The sequence below is a fragment of the Mus caroli genome, chromosome 6 (assembly GCF_900094665.2).
Source record: "Mus caroli chromosome 6, CAROLI_EIJ_v1.1, whole genome shotgun sequence".
Lineage (NCBI taxonomy): Eukaryota > Metazoa > Chordata > Mammalia > Rodentia > Muridae > Mus > Mus caroli.
This window is the reverse complement of record NC_034575.1, coordinates 104,018,633-104,032,886: the sequence shown is the minus strand read 5'-3', so window position 1 is coordinate 104,032,886 and position 14,254 is coordinate 104,018,633. Positions and strand designations below refer to the sequence as shown.

The 14,254-nt window shown below is 48.6% G+C and overlaps 1 protein-coding gene across 1 annotated transcript; it reads right to left on the bottom strand.

Moving 5' to 3' along the window:
- Positions 1 to 1,186: 1,186 nt before the first annotated feature.
- On the bottom strand, positions 1,187 to 7,531 carry Bhlhe40 (basic helix-loop-helix family member e40). The gene is made up of 5 exons (XM_021165623.2): positions 7,141 to 7,531; positions 6,903 to 6,972; positions 6,521 to 6,628; positions 5,447 to 5,570; positions 1,187 to 3,645 (listed from the first exon to the last, which is right to left on the bottom strand). Exons 1-5 carry the CDS (start codon positions 7,218 to 7,220, stop codon positions 2,798 to 2,800), a joined length of 1,230 nt encoding a protein of 409 aa, XP_021021282.1. The 5' UTR covers positions 7,221 to 7,531; the 3' UTR covers positions 1,187 to 2,797.
- Positions 7,532 to 14,254: the final 6,723 nt, after the last annotated feature.

The window sequence follows — 14,254 nt, the reverse complement described above, 5'->3', positions numbered from 1 at the left end:
AACCCTCAAATCTATTCTTAGTTCAGGGTGCTTGAACCACTTCCTGCTATCCATAGCTACTCCTTGAGCCACAGCTTGGGAGAGAGTTTCGGGGTGGACTTAACAGGCAGGACGGCTGCAAGAGCAGGCTACCTAAGGCAGGACTTGGAGACCTTGCCATCTGTGCTACAGGAATAGTATGAGACTCAGAATCCTAAAGTGTCTATTAGGAACAGGCATGGGAGAGCATGAGAGAGCAGCGGGCTTTAGAGGCCTCACACCCCACCCCCACCCCTCCTTGTCCAGGCTCCTGACCCAGGGATAGTTGTGCCAGGCACTGACTACCCTGAACACTTCCTTTCACTTGCAGACCGCCAGGAATCAGAGAAGGTGACATTTGAAAGGCCCTCCTGGGTAGGTGGTGCTGAGAATGCCCTGGGGATGACTTCCCTGTAGGGGAGGACTCCAGCCAGCTAGACAATTCTAAATGATTCAGATGCTCTGGGGCCTGGATCACATCCATCAGGAAACCTCAGGACAAATCAAGACGATCGGAAGAAAGCAAAAATACGCAGCTCGGTCATTTCCCACTTTTTTTTTTTAAATAAGAACGGTAACACTTGTTCCGAACACACCCAAAGAGAGGAAGTTGGAAAACTGCAGAAAATAATTATGGGATGTTGCCTTCAACAGCATTGACGCAGGATATGGCTAATCCATTAGAACTCGCTAGTTTTCAAAGTGGCCTGCGAAGATATGCTGTCTCTGACCTCATTATTGTTGCCTAATAATCCAATAACTCTTCTATATGTGCAGCCTCATAGAAGCCTCCTCTGACACTCTATTCCATGAGCTCAGCCTCTGAATTGTCCCATGAAGTTCTGAAGCAGCATGGAATAAGTGGTTGTCTAGAAACCAACAAGAGACAAGAGTTCATTAAGATCTATAAAAGACTGAGAACATGGCTCAGTTGGTAAGAGTGCTTGCTTAAGATGCAGCCCTGAGTTCGATCCTCGGCACTGCATAAGACCAGGCATGGTGGAGCATGTCTCTACTGATCCAGGAAGCCTAACTGTAATCCCAGCATCTAGACGGTAGAGACTGGAGAATCCATTCAAGGCCGCCTTGGCTGCACAGCAAATTTAGTGCCAGTGTGGGCTACATGTGACCCTGTTTCAAAACAAAACAAAACAAAACAAATCCAGCATTTACCTATTATGTGAACTCAATATTGTTTTTAATGCCAGGCACATGACAAGACAAATGCAATTATGCCGAGATTAACTAGTCACTGTCCTCAGTCGAGAGGACAGAGAAAGTACCATGACACTAAGTTATTTTTAAAACCAAGGAGACCATTTCTCTTCCACAGGAAAAAAGCTTATTTTATTAAGTATTTTTAAAACAACTGCTTAACATTTACTTAGATAAAAATATTTACAATTTCACACCTTCAGGAAGGTTCCAAAATATAAACACTGTAACCTCGCCTCTCCCTAGAGAAAAAAATTATTCTCTTCAAAAACAGAAATACATTCATTTTTTTCCTCACTGTGTAGATCAAGTAATTATACAAATAGACATCTGAAACATTTTCCTTTGTCATATATTTATATAATATATATATATTTATAACGCTTTACAAATAAAGGCAACAACTTTTATGCCCAAATAAAAATGGGAGAATTTCAACACAAGCAGAGTGCATTTGGAAAGCTGGTGCAGGGCTGGTGGAGCAAGTCAAGGAAACAAGGACTCTGGATCAAAAATAAAACGTCCTTAAAGGAGATGGAACCCTTTTTAGCAAGGACGCTCCCTATGCTGCTGGGCAAGAGGAATTAGCCTACAGAAAGGATCTTAGGGTGCCAAAGCTCTGCTAGGCCTTTGAGAAGCTAAGCTTGGTTCAAAGCTTTAAGATAGACTTGAAATCCGTGTCTAGCTGTGCAGTAAGTGTAGCAATCGACTACCTAGCTCTGTGTACTTTGGGACGTTTGGGGGGGGGGGGCATCTCCGAGAGCCTCCTTTGGTTCCTTGGATAGCATGCCATATAAGTGAGAGCTAGAAACAGGTGCCAGAGGCCTGGGGACGGGTCCAATTCACCTTGATTCCCTAGCAGCTCGGCTTGGACAAAGGGGACCATTTTCAGTTCCTTAGTAAACTACTCACAAAAGCCTGAGTTAAGGAACTCCACTCATGGTCTTTCTTTATTCATCAGAGATGGGGTTGGGGGAAGGGACCTGAAGAAATTTGCCCAAACCACTACCGAGACATGCCAGTGTTGGCGACCTCACCACCTTAGCAGAAAGCTCAGTCTGACCACTGTCAGTCTGCTGTGAGTCACCTCCACAATAAAGGGAGAAGGGTGGGGTCCTAACAGCTGGCTGTGAGCTGTGCTCTGGAAAGCCCTCTTTTGAAAGTACCTTTTCTCAAAGCCACAGACAGACCCATGTCCCAAACTGGAGAGTGACTCACAGATCAAGCCTTTGAAGCATATGAAAATCCAACCGATTTGTATCAAAGGGGGGGGGGGGCTCTTCTCTGGATAGGGAAACGCCCAGAGATGTGCTATAGTCCTCCAGTCTGTCATCTGATGTCAGGCCATCCTTCTCGTGTCTCCCCTGTGTCAGAAGGAACTTATTGTCCTACATATACAAACATCCATACAAGCACGCACGCACGCGCACACTCACTCTCACACACACTGAATCTTCTCTGTGGTTCTGCAGGGTGGGCTGATCTCTCTGCACTCAGGGAAACCTTTGTGGTTTTTGGAATTAGGGAGGAAAGAAAGCAAGGCAGCAGGAGATCCCTCCAGAGTTTAGTCTTTGGTTTCTAAGTTTAAGGGAGGGATCTGCTTCAAAGCCTGGAGCAAGGCCGAAGAGTCGAGGGACGAATGTGCCAAGGGAGAAGGGAGTCTCTGAGGCAGAAGCAAGGGAGTCTTGTCTGGGTTCATGAAGCTGGAGAGGGCTGCAGCTGAGGTGTTGAGGCCTGGGTATAACACTGGCACAGAGGTGGGGTACCAGCATTTCTCCAGCATAGGTAGGTAGGCAGTGGCAGATGGTGGGATGAGATAGAAGGGAAGGCAAAAGGGAGGCTGATGTGGGTGTGGCCCAAGAAATGGGGAACCCATCAGATCACTGCCCGCGAAGTGACCTTCCTCTTCCGAGAGCTGCATTCGGCTCTTTTTGGTGGGGGGCTCTTCGGATTCTTGCTTAATTGTGCTGACACGTTCTCCCACGGCGAACCTGCGTCCATGGTCGCTTTTGAAGTACGGCTGCTCACTGCGCAAGTCCCCCTTCTCCAATTCACCTCCGTAGCCACTGTCTGTGTCCGTGTCACTGCCGCTCTGCTCCCCACCCGAGGGAGCAAAAGTCCTCTGGATGACTGGCACACAGTTTTTCCCAGGGCCTTCTGATCCCTTGGCTAGGAAGCTAGGCTTCTCTTTCAAGTCCACGGCTTTGGGAGCCGAGTCCAATGGTTTCCTGGAAGCACCACCCTGCAGCAGCTCCGAGACCACACGGTGGAGATGAGTGACGAGCTGGGAAGATTTCAGGTCCCGAGTGTTCTCATGCTTCGCCAGGTACTGAAGTACTTCACGGGCACAAGTCTGGAAACCTGAGCAGAACATTTCTTGCCCTGCCTCGAGATTTCTTCCCGACAAATCACCTGAAGAAAAAGACCCAGAGAGGAGGACTTTAGAAGGCTGGGTTGTAGGTAAGTCTGAGGCTTTCTTCTTGTCTCTTTTGAAATTGTCAGGCAATTTGCATTTCAGACTCCAAAAGTCTATGCCTAGAGAATTATGCTGAGAAGTATAAAGAATAAAATAAACAAATTCTGACCACTTAGTTACAGGGTTCTTTTTTTTTCCCTATTAATACTTGGGTTTTAATACTAATTACAACAGAGTATTGCTAAACTACATATACTCCACTGTCCCAACTAGGATTCATAATGTCTGTAGAGTGTCCCAGAGAAGTAAACCAAATTACTTCTTACTCTTGATAAACTTCATGTAGTATCTACCGATTTTTCTTGTGTCACAAAAATGAACATGCTACTGTGTTTAAAAGTTCAACAGTCACATCTTTTTTTTTTAAATAAAGCAGTCTCATTCTAGTCTAGATTGACACAGTTTACTCAGCAACCCAAGCTGGCCTTGAACACATATGAGCCTATCTTAACTTTCAGACTGCTGGGCCTACAGGTCTGCGCTACCACACCCATCCTCAATAAGTTAGTGTAGCAACAGTTTCATGGAAGCAGAAGTCCAGAGACTCATAAAAAGAAACTATATAGAACGAATGCCACCTAAACAAAACATTGTCTCCCTTGCCCGCCCCCCTCCCTTTTTTGTACAGACAGGATCTCCCTATTTAGTCTTAAAAGGCTTGGAATTCCCTATGCAAAAGTGGCTGGCTATGAATTTAAGGGGCTCCATCTGCCTCTCAAGGACAGGGCTACAGGCATGTATCACCATGCCCAAGAAACTGTTAGAGCTCACACTGTAATCCCACCACCTGGGAGGTTGAGGCTGGCAGATTACTTCTGAGCTTTAGGAAAACCAAAACCAGAACAACCAAAACCACCGCAAAACGAAAACCAACAACTCCAACAACTGCTGCACACACAGAAACCCAACCTATTCATCAAATAGTTGCATTCCTCCATGCAGTTTAACTAGGCTCTTTAATTGTAAGTCTTCTCCATATACTGTAGCTGACCCCCCCCCCCTCCAAGATCAGTCCTGATCAACTTTCTATTTTTAGAAAGAAAACTGGCAGACATACTGGCTTGGTTTGGTTTCTGTGATTCTCATTCTAGCCTTGGACAGGACTGAAGAACGCCTATCGGGGTACATATTAGGATTCCCCCTGGTCTGTACCCTGATTCTCTGAAACTCAGGATAAATGAATGATGAAACCAGTGGTTTCGTTGGATTGTGCAATTTGCCAAGATACCTGGTGGCTATTCAGGGAACCACAATGAAAGGCAGGCAAGAGAAGAAAAAAAAAAAAAACCTGCTGTCATCCTGCCAAGACTGCACCCCACATCCAAAGCCAAGGAAGCAAAGAAACAGGAAAACACTGGGGGCAGACCCGTGTTCTGTTCGCCCATGAATGAGGGCTCATCAGACCAACTGTAAAAACACCCACAATGCAAATTATAGGTGCCTTGGCATTTTAAAGAGGGATGGGGAAGTCTCCCAGAACCTAGACACTCTCGGGCCAAAATGTCACCGAAACATTTCATCACTGGGCTAATACAGACTCATTTCAGGTGGCGCACAGCAGCATTCCGTATGGCAAAATATGACCTTTTAGGAAAGAATCAGAAAAGCATCTCCCCCCACCCCCGCCAGTGACTGTGAAAAATCAATGGTAACAGAAGAGTCAGAAGCCAGAGCAAGCCCCCAGGGGCTAGATTGGCACTGAGCTCTCAGGAGACATTAATCAGGCCAGGGACTCACCAGCTTGTAAACCGCTCTGCAGGGCAATGATTTTCTGCTGCTGCTGATCAATTAGATTTGTCAATGCTTTCACGTGCTTCAACGTAAGCTCCAGAACCACTGCTTTTTCCAAGTGACCCAAAGTCTGAAGAAGGAAAAAAAAAGGGGGGGGGGAGCGTCTGTCAGCGGTGAGGTCAGTGGAGTCCCTTCTGACACTATTTGTTAGGAGAATTGGGTGTCAACAACAACAAAGATAGGAAGAGTCTTTTCTGCTCCAAGAAATTTAAAGTTCGCAGATGTTTTAACATATACACATAGATGATCAAAGGCTTAAAAAAAAAAAGCCAAACACGTGTTGTCTATCTTTGGAGGCATTTTGGTAGTTGTTACAGTCTAAGGAGTGAGCTGACAGATATATTTCTCCAGCAGCTGCCCTGACCTTAACTTAGGGGACTCCGGAGATAACATTTCTCTGCTGTGGTGTCAACCCAGGGAGGGATGTCTACTGTGTCTGGCAACCAAGTGGCTTTCCCAATGTGTTGGGTTTCTCTCTCTCTCTCTCTCTCTCTCTCTCTCTCTCTCTCTCTTTCTTTCTTAACCCCCTGACACCCGTTCAGAACTTCCAGTCATGCTGGCTTTTTGTCTTCCTTTCCAAATACTTTTCCCGAAGGAAAAGCTAGAAAGCTTTTGGCTACCAGTAAAGATTATGACGAAAAGAAAAGGCACACATTAAATAAAGTAGGTCCTATTGTGAATGAAAAGCGGACAAGGCTTAATTTTTTAATTTCGTGGTTTGCTTCTTTAAGTCAGGGAGACTACAAGGTGGTGAGAGAAGAAAAAAAACTACCAAAAGGAAGCTGTGTTAGTGTTGAAGCCAACTTAAAGAGGCCCCAAATGGTTCTGGTTCTGCCTCTGCCTGGGAAGTCCTGGGTCTGGGGATGGGTTCCCTCCAAACCAGAACTACCAGAAGCTTTGATCCGCCCGTTTAGCATGCAGTTCCCCGTGACGCCTGCAGGCGGCGAGTGACACCCCCACCCCACCATCCGCCCTCTGGGCAGAAGAACTGGGTTGGAGCGCAGCCAGCTTCTCACTTACAGTAAGTTTGAGATGTTCGGGTAGGAGATCCTTCAGCTGGGCAATGCACTCGTTAATCCGGTCACGTCTCTTTTTCTCAATCAGCCGGTGCGGCAGTTTGTAAGTTTCCTGCATGGAATACATGGAAGCAATGGGTGCCCGGGGAAGGGAACGAAGCTTCCTCCCTTCCTCCCCAACCGGTAGCAGGGGGGAAAAATTCCGCGAGGGCGCAGAGACGCACCCAGATTCACCTTCTCTGCCCCTTCTTTCCCAAGTCACTCATTTGTGGCAATGAGCTCATCTCATCTCGAACCCCCCAGCCAACCTTCAAACAAGCAAACTTTTCTTGGAAACTCAGCGCACGCGAGGGGCTAAGGAATGAGGTCCCCAGGGATGCACCTACCTTGCTGTCTTCGCTCCGTTTTATTCCCCGCCTGGACTTATATACTTGGTACATGTGGGCAAAATCCATCCTGCAGGGAGAGAAGTCAGAAAAAGCCGTGACTCCCGAGTGCGTACTAGCTGCAGGAGCCCTAGACATGCAAGAAGCCCCCTATACTCCCAGAGATGCCCCAAGTTGAGAGTGACGCGGAACACAAGGTTAGGAGCGGAGACTTGAAGGGATCACAGCACACACTTACCCTGACAGGTCTCCGTGCTCCAGCCCTGGCGCTTTGGGCAGGCAGGTAGGAGGTGGTTGCGCGCTGGGGATCCGTTCCATGATGCGGCGAGCAGGGGCCACTGTGCGCTCCTGTCTGCACTTAGTAGAGTCTGAGAAAGGACTGCCCTGAAAGGGAGGATCCGAGGGTCTCAAGAGGTATGTTCCTATGAGCTAGCCTGAGCTTCCTTGCAATGCGCTGGGATGCCAGGAGCAGCGGCTTTGAGGTGTCGCTTCAGTTGGGGGCGTGCATGGCCGGGTGTCCCCACAGCTTCTGGCTCCCGCTCTGCACACAGACTGGAAGTGTGTGCTCGCTGCGCTGTCTGCGCCGTGCGAGCCAAGTGAATGAGAAGTGGGGCGGGCGGAGAGGCGGGAGGGAAGGGGGGGGTGCTCAGGGCGGAGCGGGCGGGGCGGAGGGGGGGGAGTTGCTGGAGGGGACGAGCCGAGGAGTAAGGAGAGGCTGCGGGCTGGGTTAAATGGGAGCGAGTGGGTGGGTAGAAGCTACGTGTTCTACCCTGTGACTCCAAGCACGTCTGGCCGCTGCCGGGGAGGGAAGGAGCGACCTGCCCGCCCTCCCCCGGCTTCATCACATGAGCCTCACGTGTTGGACAACGCTCTGGCGGCTGCGAAGTGCTTCCCCCCCCCCAAACCTCGGGCCCCCAGGTGTCTGCGGCTGCGGCCTCCTTTCCCCGAAAGAGGGGGTGGCAGCGCAGCCAGAGTCCTGCCCAGCTGGGTGGGGGGCACGGAAGCTGGAAGGAACCGGGGAGCTGGAGGGGGGGGGAGAGTTGGTAACGTGGGCGAACCTGCCCCAGGGAAATGAAGTAAGTTCCCGTCTCCTGGGAGGGAACGGGGGAGGACGGATTCCGCCCGCGTCTGACTCAAGCCGGGAGAGGAATATCCCCTTGGTCGCTCCAGCCCAGCCCTCTTCCTCCTCCCCCGCCTGGCCCGCTCCTAGGAACCGGTGCGCAGCTGAGGGAGTCGTCGGCCCCCCTTGGCCTTCCCCAGAGGCTGGGGTTTCTTTCCGTCCCGGCTTCCCAGCCCCCCCAACGCTCAGCCTCAGTGTCCAGGAATTGCCCGCCTTGGGGAGGGACCGAGGGCGGGGCGGATGTCACCCCATGGGAAGCGGGCTGCTGGCCAGGAGCTAGGGCAGCCGAGGCCGCCGCCGAGCACGCCGCGCGCACCTGACCGTGGACCGTGTGAGCCGTGCGGACCCCACCCCCCCCCCCCGACTCTCCCGGGAGCTCAGGTCCCAGGCGCAGCCTGCGGGTGGCCTGGCACCCGACTGGCGCGCACCCATCTCCTCCCGCCTTTCAGGGTGCCTCACTGCTCCCACCCACCCTGGCTAGTCAAGCACAGAAAGATACCGGGCACAGTGCCCGGCGTTCCCTCCCTCCTCTGCCCCCTCCGATGCAGAGGCGTCCGGGTCGCCTCCCCTCCGGCTGCAGCGTTACACAACCGCGGCGACGGCGCCTGCCCTGCAGCAGCGCGGGGCGTGACGCTTCACGTGGCCCGGACGCGGGCCGGAGTTCGGCTCATTTGCAAGCCTCTCCGCGCCCGCTTCCAAGCCTAGACCCCCGCGCACCGGGCTGCCAGGGATCTGCATGGGATCCCGCTGCTAACCAGGAACTTGGGTGGCGCTGTTTGCAGTCTATTCCAGGACAGGAGAGAGAGGAGAAAGCAGGACCCCCCGCCGCCGCCCACCGCCCCCCCACCCCCCGGTCCCTCCTCCCGCCCCATCCTCTTGGTTGATCACAGTGAAATCTCCACATTTATGCAGCGCACGTTCACTGAGCCCTTTACCCAGTCGAGCTCGCGGCTGGAGACAGTGGAGGTAGCAAACACGGATTTTGACCTTGAATTTACAAGGACCTTTGGGAAGGAGCCAACGAGGCCAACCAGAAGACCGCCTTCAGCAGAAAGTCTAACAGGGCCACTGGCAGGGAATATAAGATGAGAAAGTTTTCATTTAATACTAACCAAGAGGTTTAGGTAGCAGGGGTTAATCCACAGGCCGGTGCGCGGGGCACAAAGGGGCAGCACCAGGGGCCCCAGCTCCCTTCAATCTCGCGGAGGCCGTCCGGCCCCACCTCCACCGACCTGCATTGGAAAAATCTGGTCTCTTTGACCTTCTAACAGCCCGGAGCTGGGAAAGCATCTGAAACGCAGAACCTGCGGCGCTGTGAGCAGCGCTGACACACAGCAAGGGGCCAGTGGAAATTCATGACTAAAATAAGGCCTGGCTGGGGATTTCACTGACCTCTGCGCTCCCCTGCCCTGCAAGTTCGGGGAGTTGAGAGATGACTGTTAACCTTCCTACCGTGCTTAGGGTCAGTCACCCCGCTGCGGAGTGACCTGGCTGGGGAATTGGGGGGAAAATGAGGTCACTGCTAGGACGGGGTGCAGTTTGGAGGGTCAGTCGTCATTGTCAGTGTTCTGACGACCTGGAGGACTGGGATTCACATGTTGATCAAACTGGGAGTGCATTTCCTTCAGGTCGCTCAAGCTTCTACTTCCTGTTTATGTTTCACAAGCGTCAAACCCATTAGTAAGTGTGAGAAATGATTGCTTTTCTAACTGTTCACTGGCTGACCTCACTTTGGGGCTTAGAGATCCATCCCTCCTCCCCAGACAGACGTAGTTTGGCTGACTGGTTATCACCAATCTCTCTGGAGGGAATGAATGCTCCCACCTTCCTGCCAGGAGGTGAGCAGCAGGACCAGAGGTTTGGATGTGTCCTGGCACTCTTGGGGTAGGGTGGGGGTGAGGAAGGGCTGCGACCTTCCTGTGACTCTAAGGGGGAAGCGTTGTCATGGTTGCGCCAAAACTATAGTTCCACTAGGAAATACCCTCTGTCAGAGAAAGGAGGATATGTCCTCTCGTGTGTCCCCAGCCCCTCCCCCCCAGGAGTGGATATCTGCAATTCTGCCTGCATGGTTCATAGTTCAGGAAAATAACATCCTTAAAATCATTTAATCAGTAAGTTTCCATCGTTACTTGCTCTGTAGCTGTAAATAACAAAATATGTAAATTGTTCAATTAAAAAAGTTTTTTAGTTATTTACAAGCTCCCTACATCAGGTAGGCGTTGATCTTGAAATCCTCCTGCCTCAGCTTCCTGAGTTCTGAACATTGTAGACATAAACTAATTCCTACTTTTTATTTGTTCCAAATATACTCCCAGGCTTTAACATTATCCCTATCTGGCTGTATCTGGATTTCTTCTTTTTTAAATCTGTAAAAAGAAGGGAGGGGGAAAGGAAGGAAGGAAGACAGGCAAGCAGGCAAACAAAATAACTTGAGTGTTATTTGGGGGCTATTGTAGCTCAGTTGATAAAGTTTCCTGTCTGCCTGCCTGACTGCCTTGCCTGCCTGCCTGCCTGCCTGCCTGCCTGCCTGCCTGCCTGCCTGCCTGCTTACTCTCTTGTTTGCTTGCCATGCATTAAAGCCTGAGTTCTGTCCCCAACAAAGCATAAAACTGGGTGTGGCATCACCATTTGCCTTTAATGTCAGCAATGGGGAGGTAAAATCGGGGGGAATCATAAAAATATTTTTATATGTTACATATCTATATAATATATAGATATAGATGTAATTTAATTAAAAGTTAATAAAAAGTTAGCTTGGGCTAATGACACCCTGTTGTAAAAAAGAAATCCCAATTTGGGATTTCTACCTTGCCTTATTCCATTTAGTCCCGGATAAGAGACACACACAACTTTCAAGCCTTCGTCAGTGCTAGAGCTGGGCAGATACCTACCCTCTATGTTATTAGAATTTGCTTTCCTACCGATCACCCCCAGTTACTACTTTGTTGCATCTGGACAGCTCTTAGCTCTACTTGGCCAGCTGCAGGACCCCGTTTCATGGCTCACCTAACCCATGGCCACTTCTCCCTTCTCTCCTCCTCCAAACCCGGATTGGGATTAAAATTTTCTACAACAAGACCATGTCTCAAAAAGTGATACAAAGGAGAAATCTGTTGGTTTTCCCCTGTATAAATTGTAACTATTTGAAAAATAATTTCTCCAGTAGGTACCTTTCCATCCTGAAGGGTATTACAGTCACCTGCTTAAAAAAAAAAAAAAAAAAAAAACTGAGAGAGTTTAGTAAGAAAGGTAAAAGCACTCCCAAGGGTGGGGTAGGGCTGGTGAGCTGAGAAGACCAGATGTTAAAAATCTTTATGGATGCTTGTTTAGTTACTGTGTGCTAGTTCTCAGGCCATAGGCTAAGAACTTGGCATATGTTGCTACCATCTTACAAGGCTGATTAGTGCTAGCCCAACTCATATAACACATGTATTCATTGAGAGAATTCCTCCAGTGCAAGGCACTGGACCTGGTCCTGATGCTATATAATGTAAGCCTTTGTTGGGAGACTGAAGCTCAAGGATATTAAATAGTTACTCTGGCTTATATGGTCTGGGATTAGATGGGACTGAGAATCCAGGTTTGTTAGACTGCAAAAGCTATACTCTCTCTTTTTTTTTTTTAATTTGAGATTTTTACCATAACACACTGACTTTATTAACCCTAGTAAAAATTTCAGATTTACTAATATTAGTAAATCTGAAACAACAATGTTGGGTTTCTTTTGGGTTGGAAGGCAGGATGTTTAGAAAATCACAATATGCTGAGATATGAGACTTTCACTCTAATTTAAAGGTAGGCATTGTAATGAGGCGTGGTCTTGTACACCTGTAACCCCAGCCCTAGGGAGACAGAGGCAGGAGGATGTCAGTGGTGGTCTACTTAGTGAGTTCTAGCAGTATAAAGAAAGACTTTGTCTTAATTTTTTTTAAGTAAGCATGATGACAATTTTAATTATATTTTAATCATCAAGCCAGGGGAAGATGATTGAAGTAAAAAGTAACTAGCTTTACTCTTGTTGACACGGAAGGGCTGCCTAATGGAGGTGTACCAGTTATGTACTGCTCGACTCCAGGGGGAGCCATTTACATTGTAGTCTGTGTGAGACCCTCCAGAATTGTCCATCCCCACACTGAACACTGGGTATTCTTGCCATTTTTGTGTTGCTTATCTATTGTAATTGTGGAAAGGTGATGATGATGTACAGGGAGGGGTGAGATTTTTAATTTCTTGCTAGCTCAGATGACACAAATAGCACCTTCACTGGTTATGGAGCGTGGTTTCTTTTCTCTCCTACTCCCTCCCCCCGCCTCTTTTTTCTGCTCACAGTAAGAAATATATTTTTTAATTGCATGTAGCTCAGTTGTTAGATGCTTGCCTAGTATGCATTCAGCCCTTGGTTTGTTCACATGTAAACACATGAAGCACATATAAACGGGCTATAGTGACATATTCACGTGGTCCTAGTACTAGGGAAGTGAGGGCCGGAGAATCAGAAGATCATCTTCTGTACATAGCCAGCCTGAGATACAAACACGTGACCCTATCTCAAATGGAATATACATGCATATATATTCCATTCTAATATATACATATTCATATATACTCTCATAAACCAAGAAATGTGTGTACATCCATGTCTTAGAGTTCCCATAGCTCTACAGAGACACCATGACCAAGGCAACTCTTGTAAAAGACAACATTTAATTGGGGCTGGCTTAAAGGTTCAGAGGTTCAGTCCATTATCATGGCAGGAAGCATGGCAGCATCCAGGCAGGTATGGAGCTAGAGGAGCTGAGAGTTCTACATCTTGTTCCCAAGGCAAAAAGGAGAAAATTGCTGTCTTCCAGGCAGCTAGGAGGAGGAGGCATCCCATCCCTCAAAGCCCATCCTCATAGTGACACACTTCTTCCAACAAGGCCAAAATCTAACGATACCCCTCCCTATAAGCCAAGCATGTTCAAACCACCACAATCCATGTATCTTAAGTACAGGTGAGCCACGGTTGGTATATAGCAGCAGTTACTGTGAAGTGATGTACTTTTCCTTTAGAGATGTGTCCACTCACCCTAGAAAGGGAGGTAATGACATACCAATGTAATGGTTGGACCAATGTCCAAGTGGATGAACCAAAACTGGATTGCTTCCTTCCCCTCAAAACATTCAGAGCAGCTGCATTTTGGGAAAGCCAACCCCAACCATGGTGACACTGACTCCCAGAATCCCTGCCACCCTGGGAGTCGGGACAGCTTGCAGGCCGCTCAGGAGTCAAGGATCTCTCCAGTTCTTTGGCTGCTCAGAATCGCCACCCACAGCAACTGTTTACATCTTTCTGCCCTGTTGAGTAAAGGCTCTCAAGCCTCCCTCACGTTTCTGTACTGTGGGACATGCAGTGTTTTGTTTACCTGCTGGGGCTCCCAAACCTTTCCTTCCCTCTGGCAGAAAAAAAAAATGTAATCTGAAGGCATTCTCTACCTCGAAGGAGCCAGCCATACCTACCTTTATGCCCTCACATGTAACTCTGACTATCCAATATTTTGTTTTGTTCTTTTGAGACATGGTCCCCTTTTTGCAGACCAGTTAGCCTTGAACTCACTCTGCCTATCTCCACTGGGATTAAAACCATGCACCTTTATGCCCAACTACAATCCCCACCCCCTTTGGATTATGATCTCACTGTGTATCCGGAGGATGATCTAGAACTCACCATAAAGTCCAGGCTGTTCTCCCACACCACCTTCCTGCCGCTTCTTCCTTGGTGCTGAGTTAACACAACTCCCTCTGTGTTTAGTTTTTGCTTACTTTGCAACAAGTGCATAGGAAAAAGAATCCAGGCCAATGTGTTTATAGGCAGAAGTCTCACAAGGAAATATGTATCATGTTGTCTGACATTTTCCAGTCTCGTGTACTTGATTTTATTTAGTGGAGACTATTCTGGTCTTGTCTTACCATGCTGATTTTGCAGCCTACCAATAGATCCTGATTTGGAAATTTTCCCCTCTTCTAGAGAGAGTATTGTCAGTTTGCTTTGCCCCTCCTCTACAAATAAAAAGAGATGCACAGTGCCTGCAGCCTTGAGACTCTTTCAAGTTGCTTATAAACATATATGTAAGGGGCTGGGATTGTAGCTCTGTCAGTCTCGTGCTCACACAAAGCCCTGGATTCAGTCACCAGTTCCATCTCCATCCCATGAACTCTGAGGTGCTGACTCTGTCCACCATCCTTAGATACT

Coding starts and splice junctions, on each gene's coding strand:
- Bhlhe40 (XM_021165623.2), bottom strand. CDS start 7,220: ATGGAACGGATCCCCAGCGCGCAACCACCTCCTACCTGCCTGCCCAAA. Junction 6,973..7,140: donor GAGCACGGAGACCTGTCAGG/GTAAGTGTGTGC, acceptor CTCTCCCTGCAG/GATGGATTTTGCCCACATGT. Junction 6,629..6,902: donor AACGGAGCGAAGACAGCAAG/GTAGGTGCATCC, acceptor TATTCCATGCAG/GAAACTTACAAACTGCCGCA.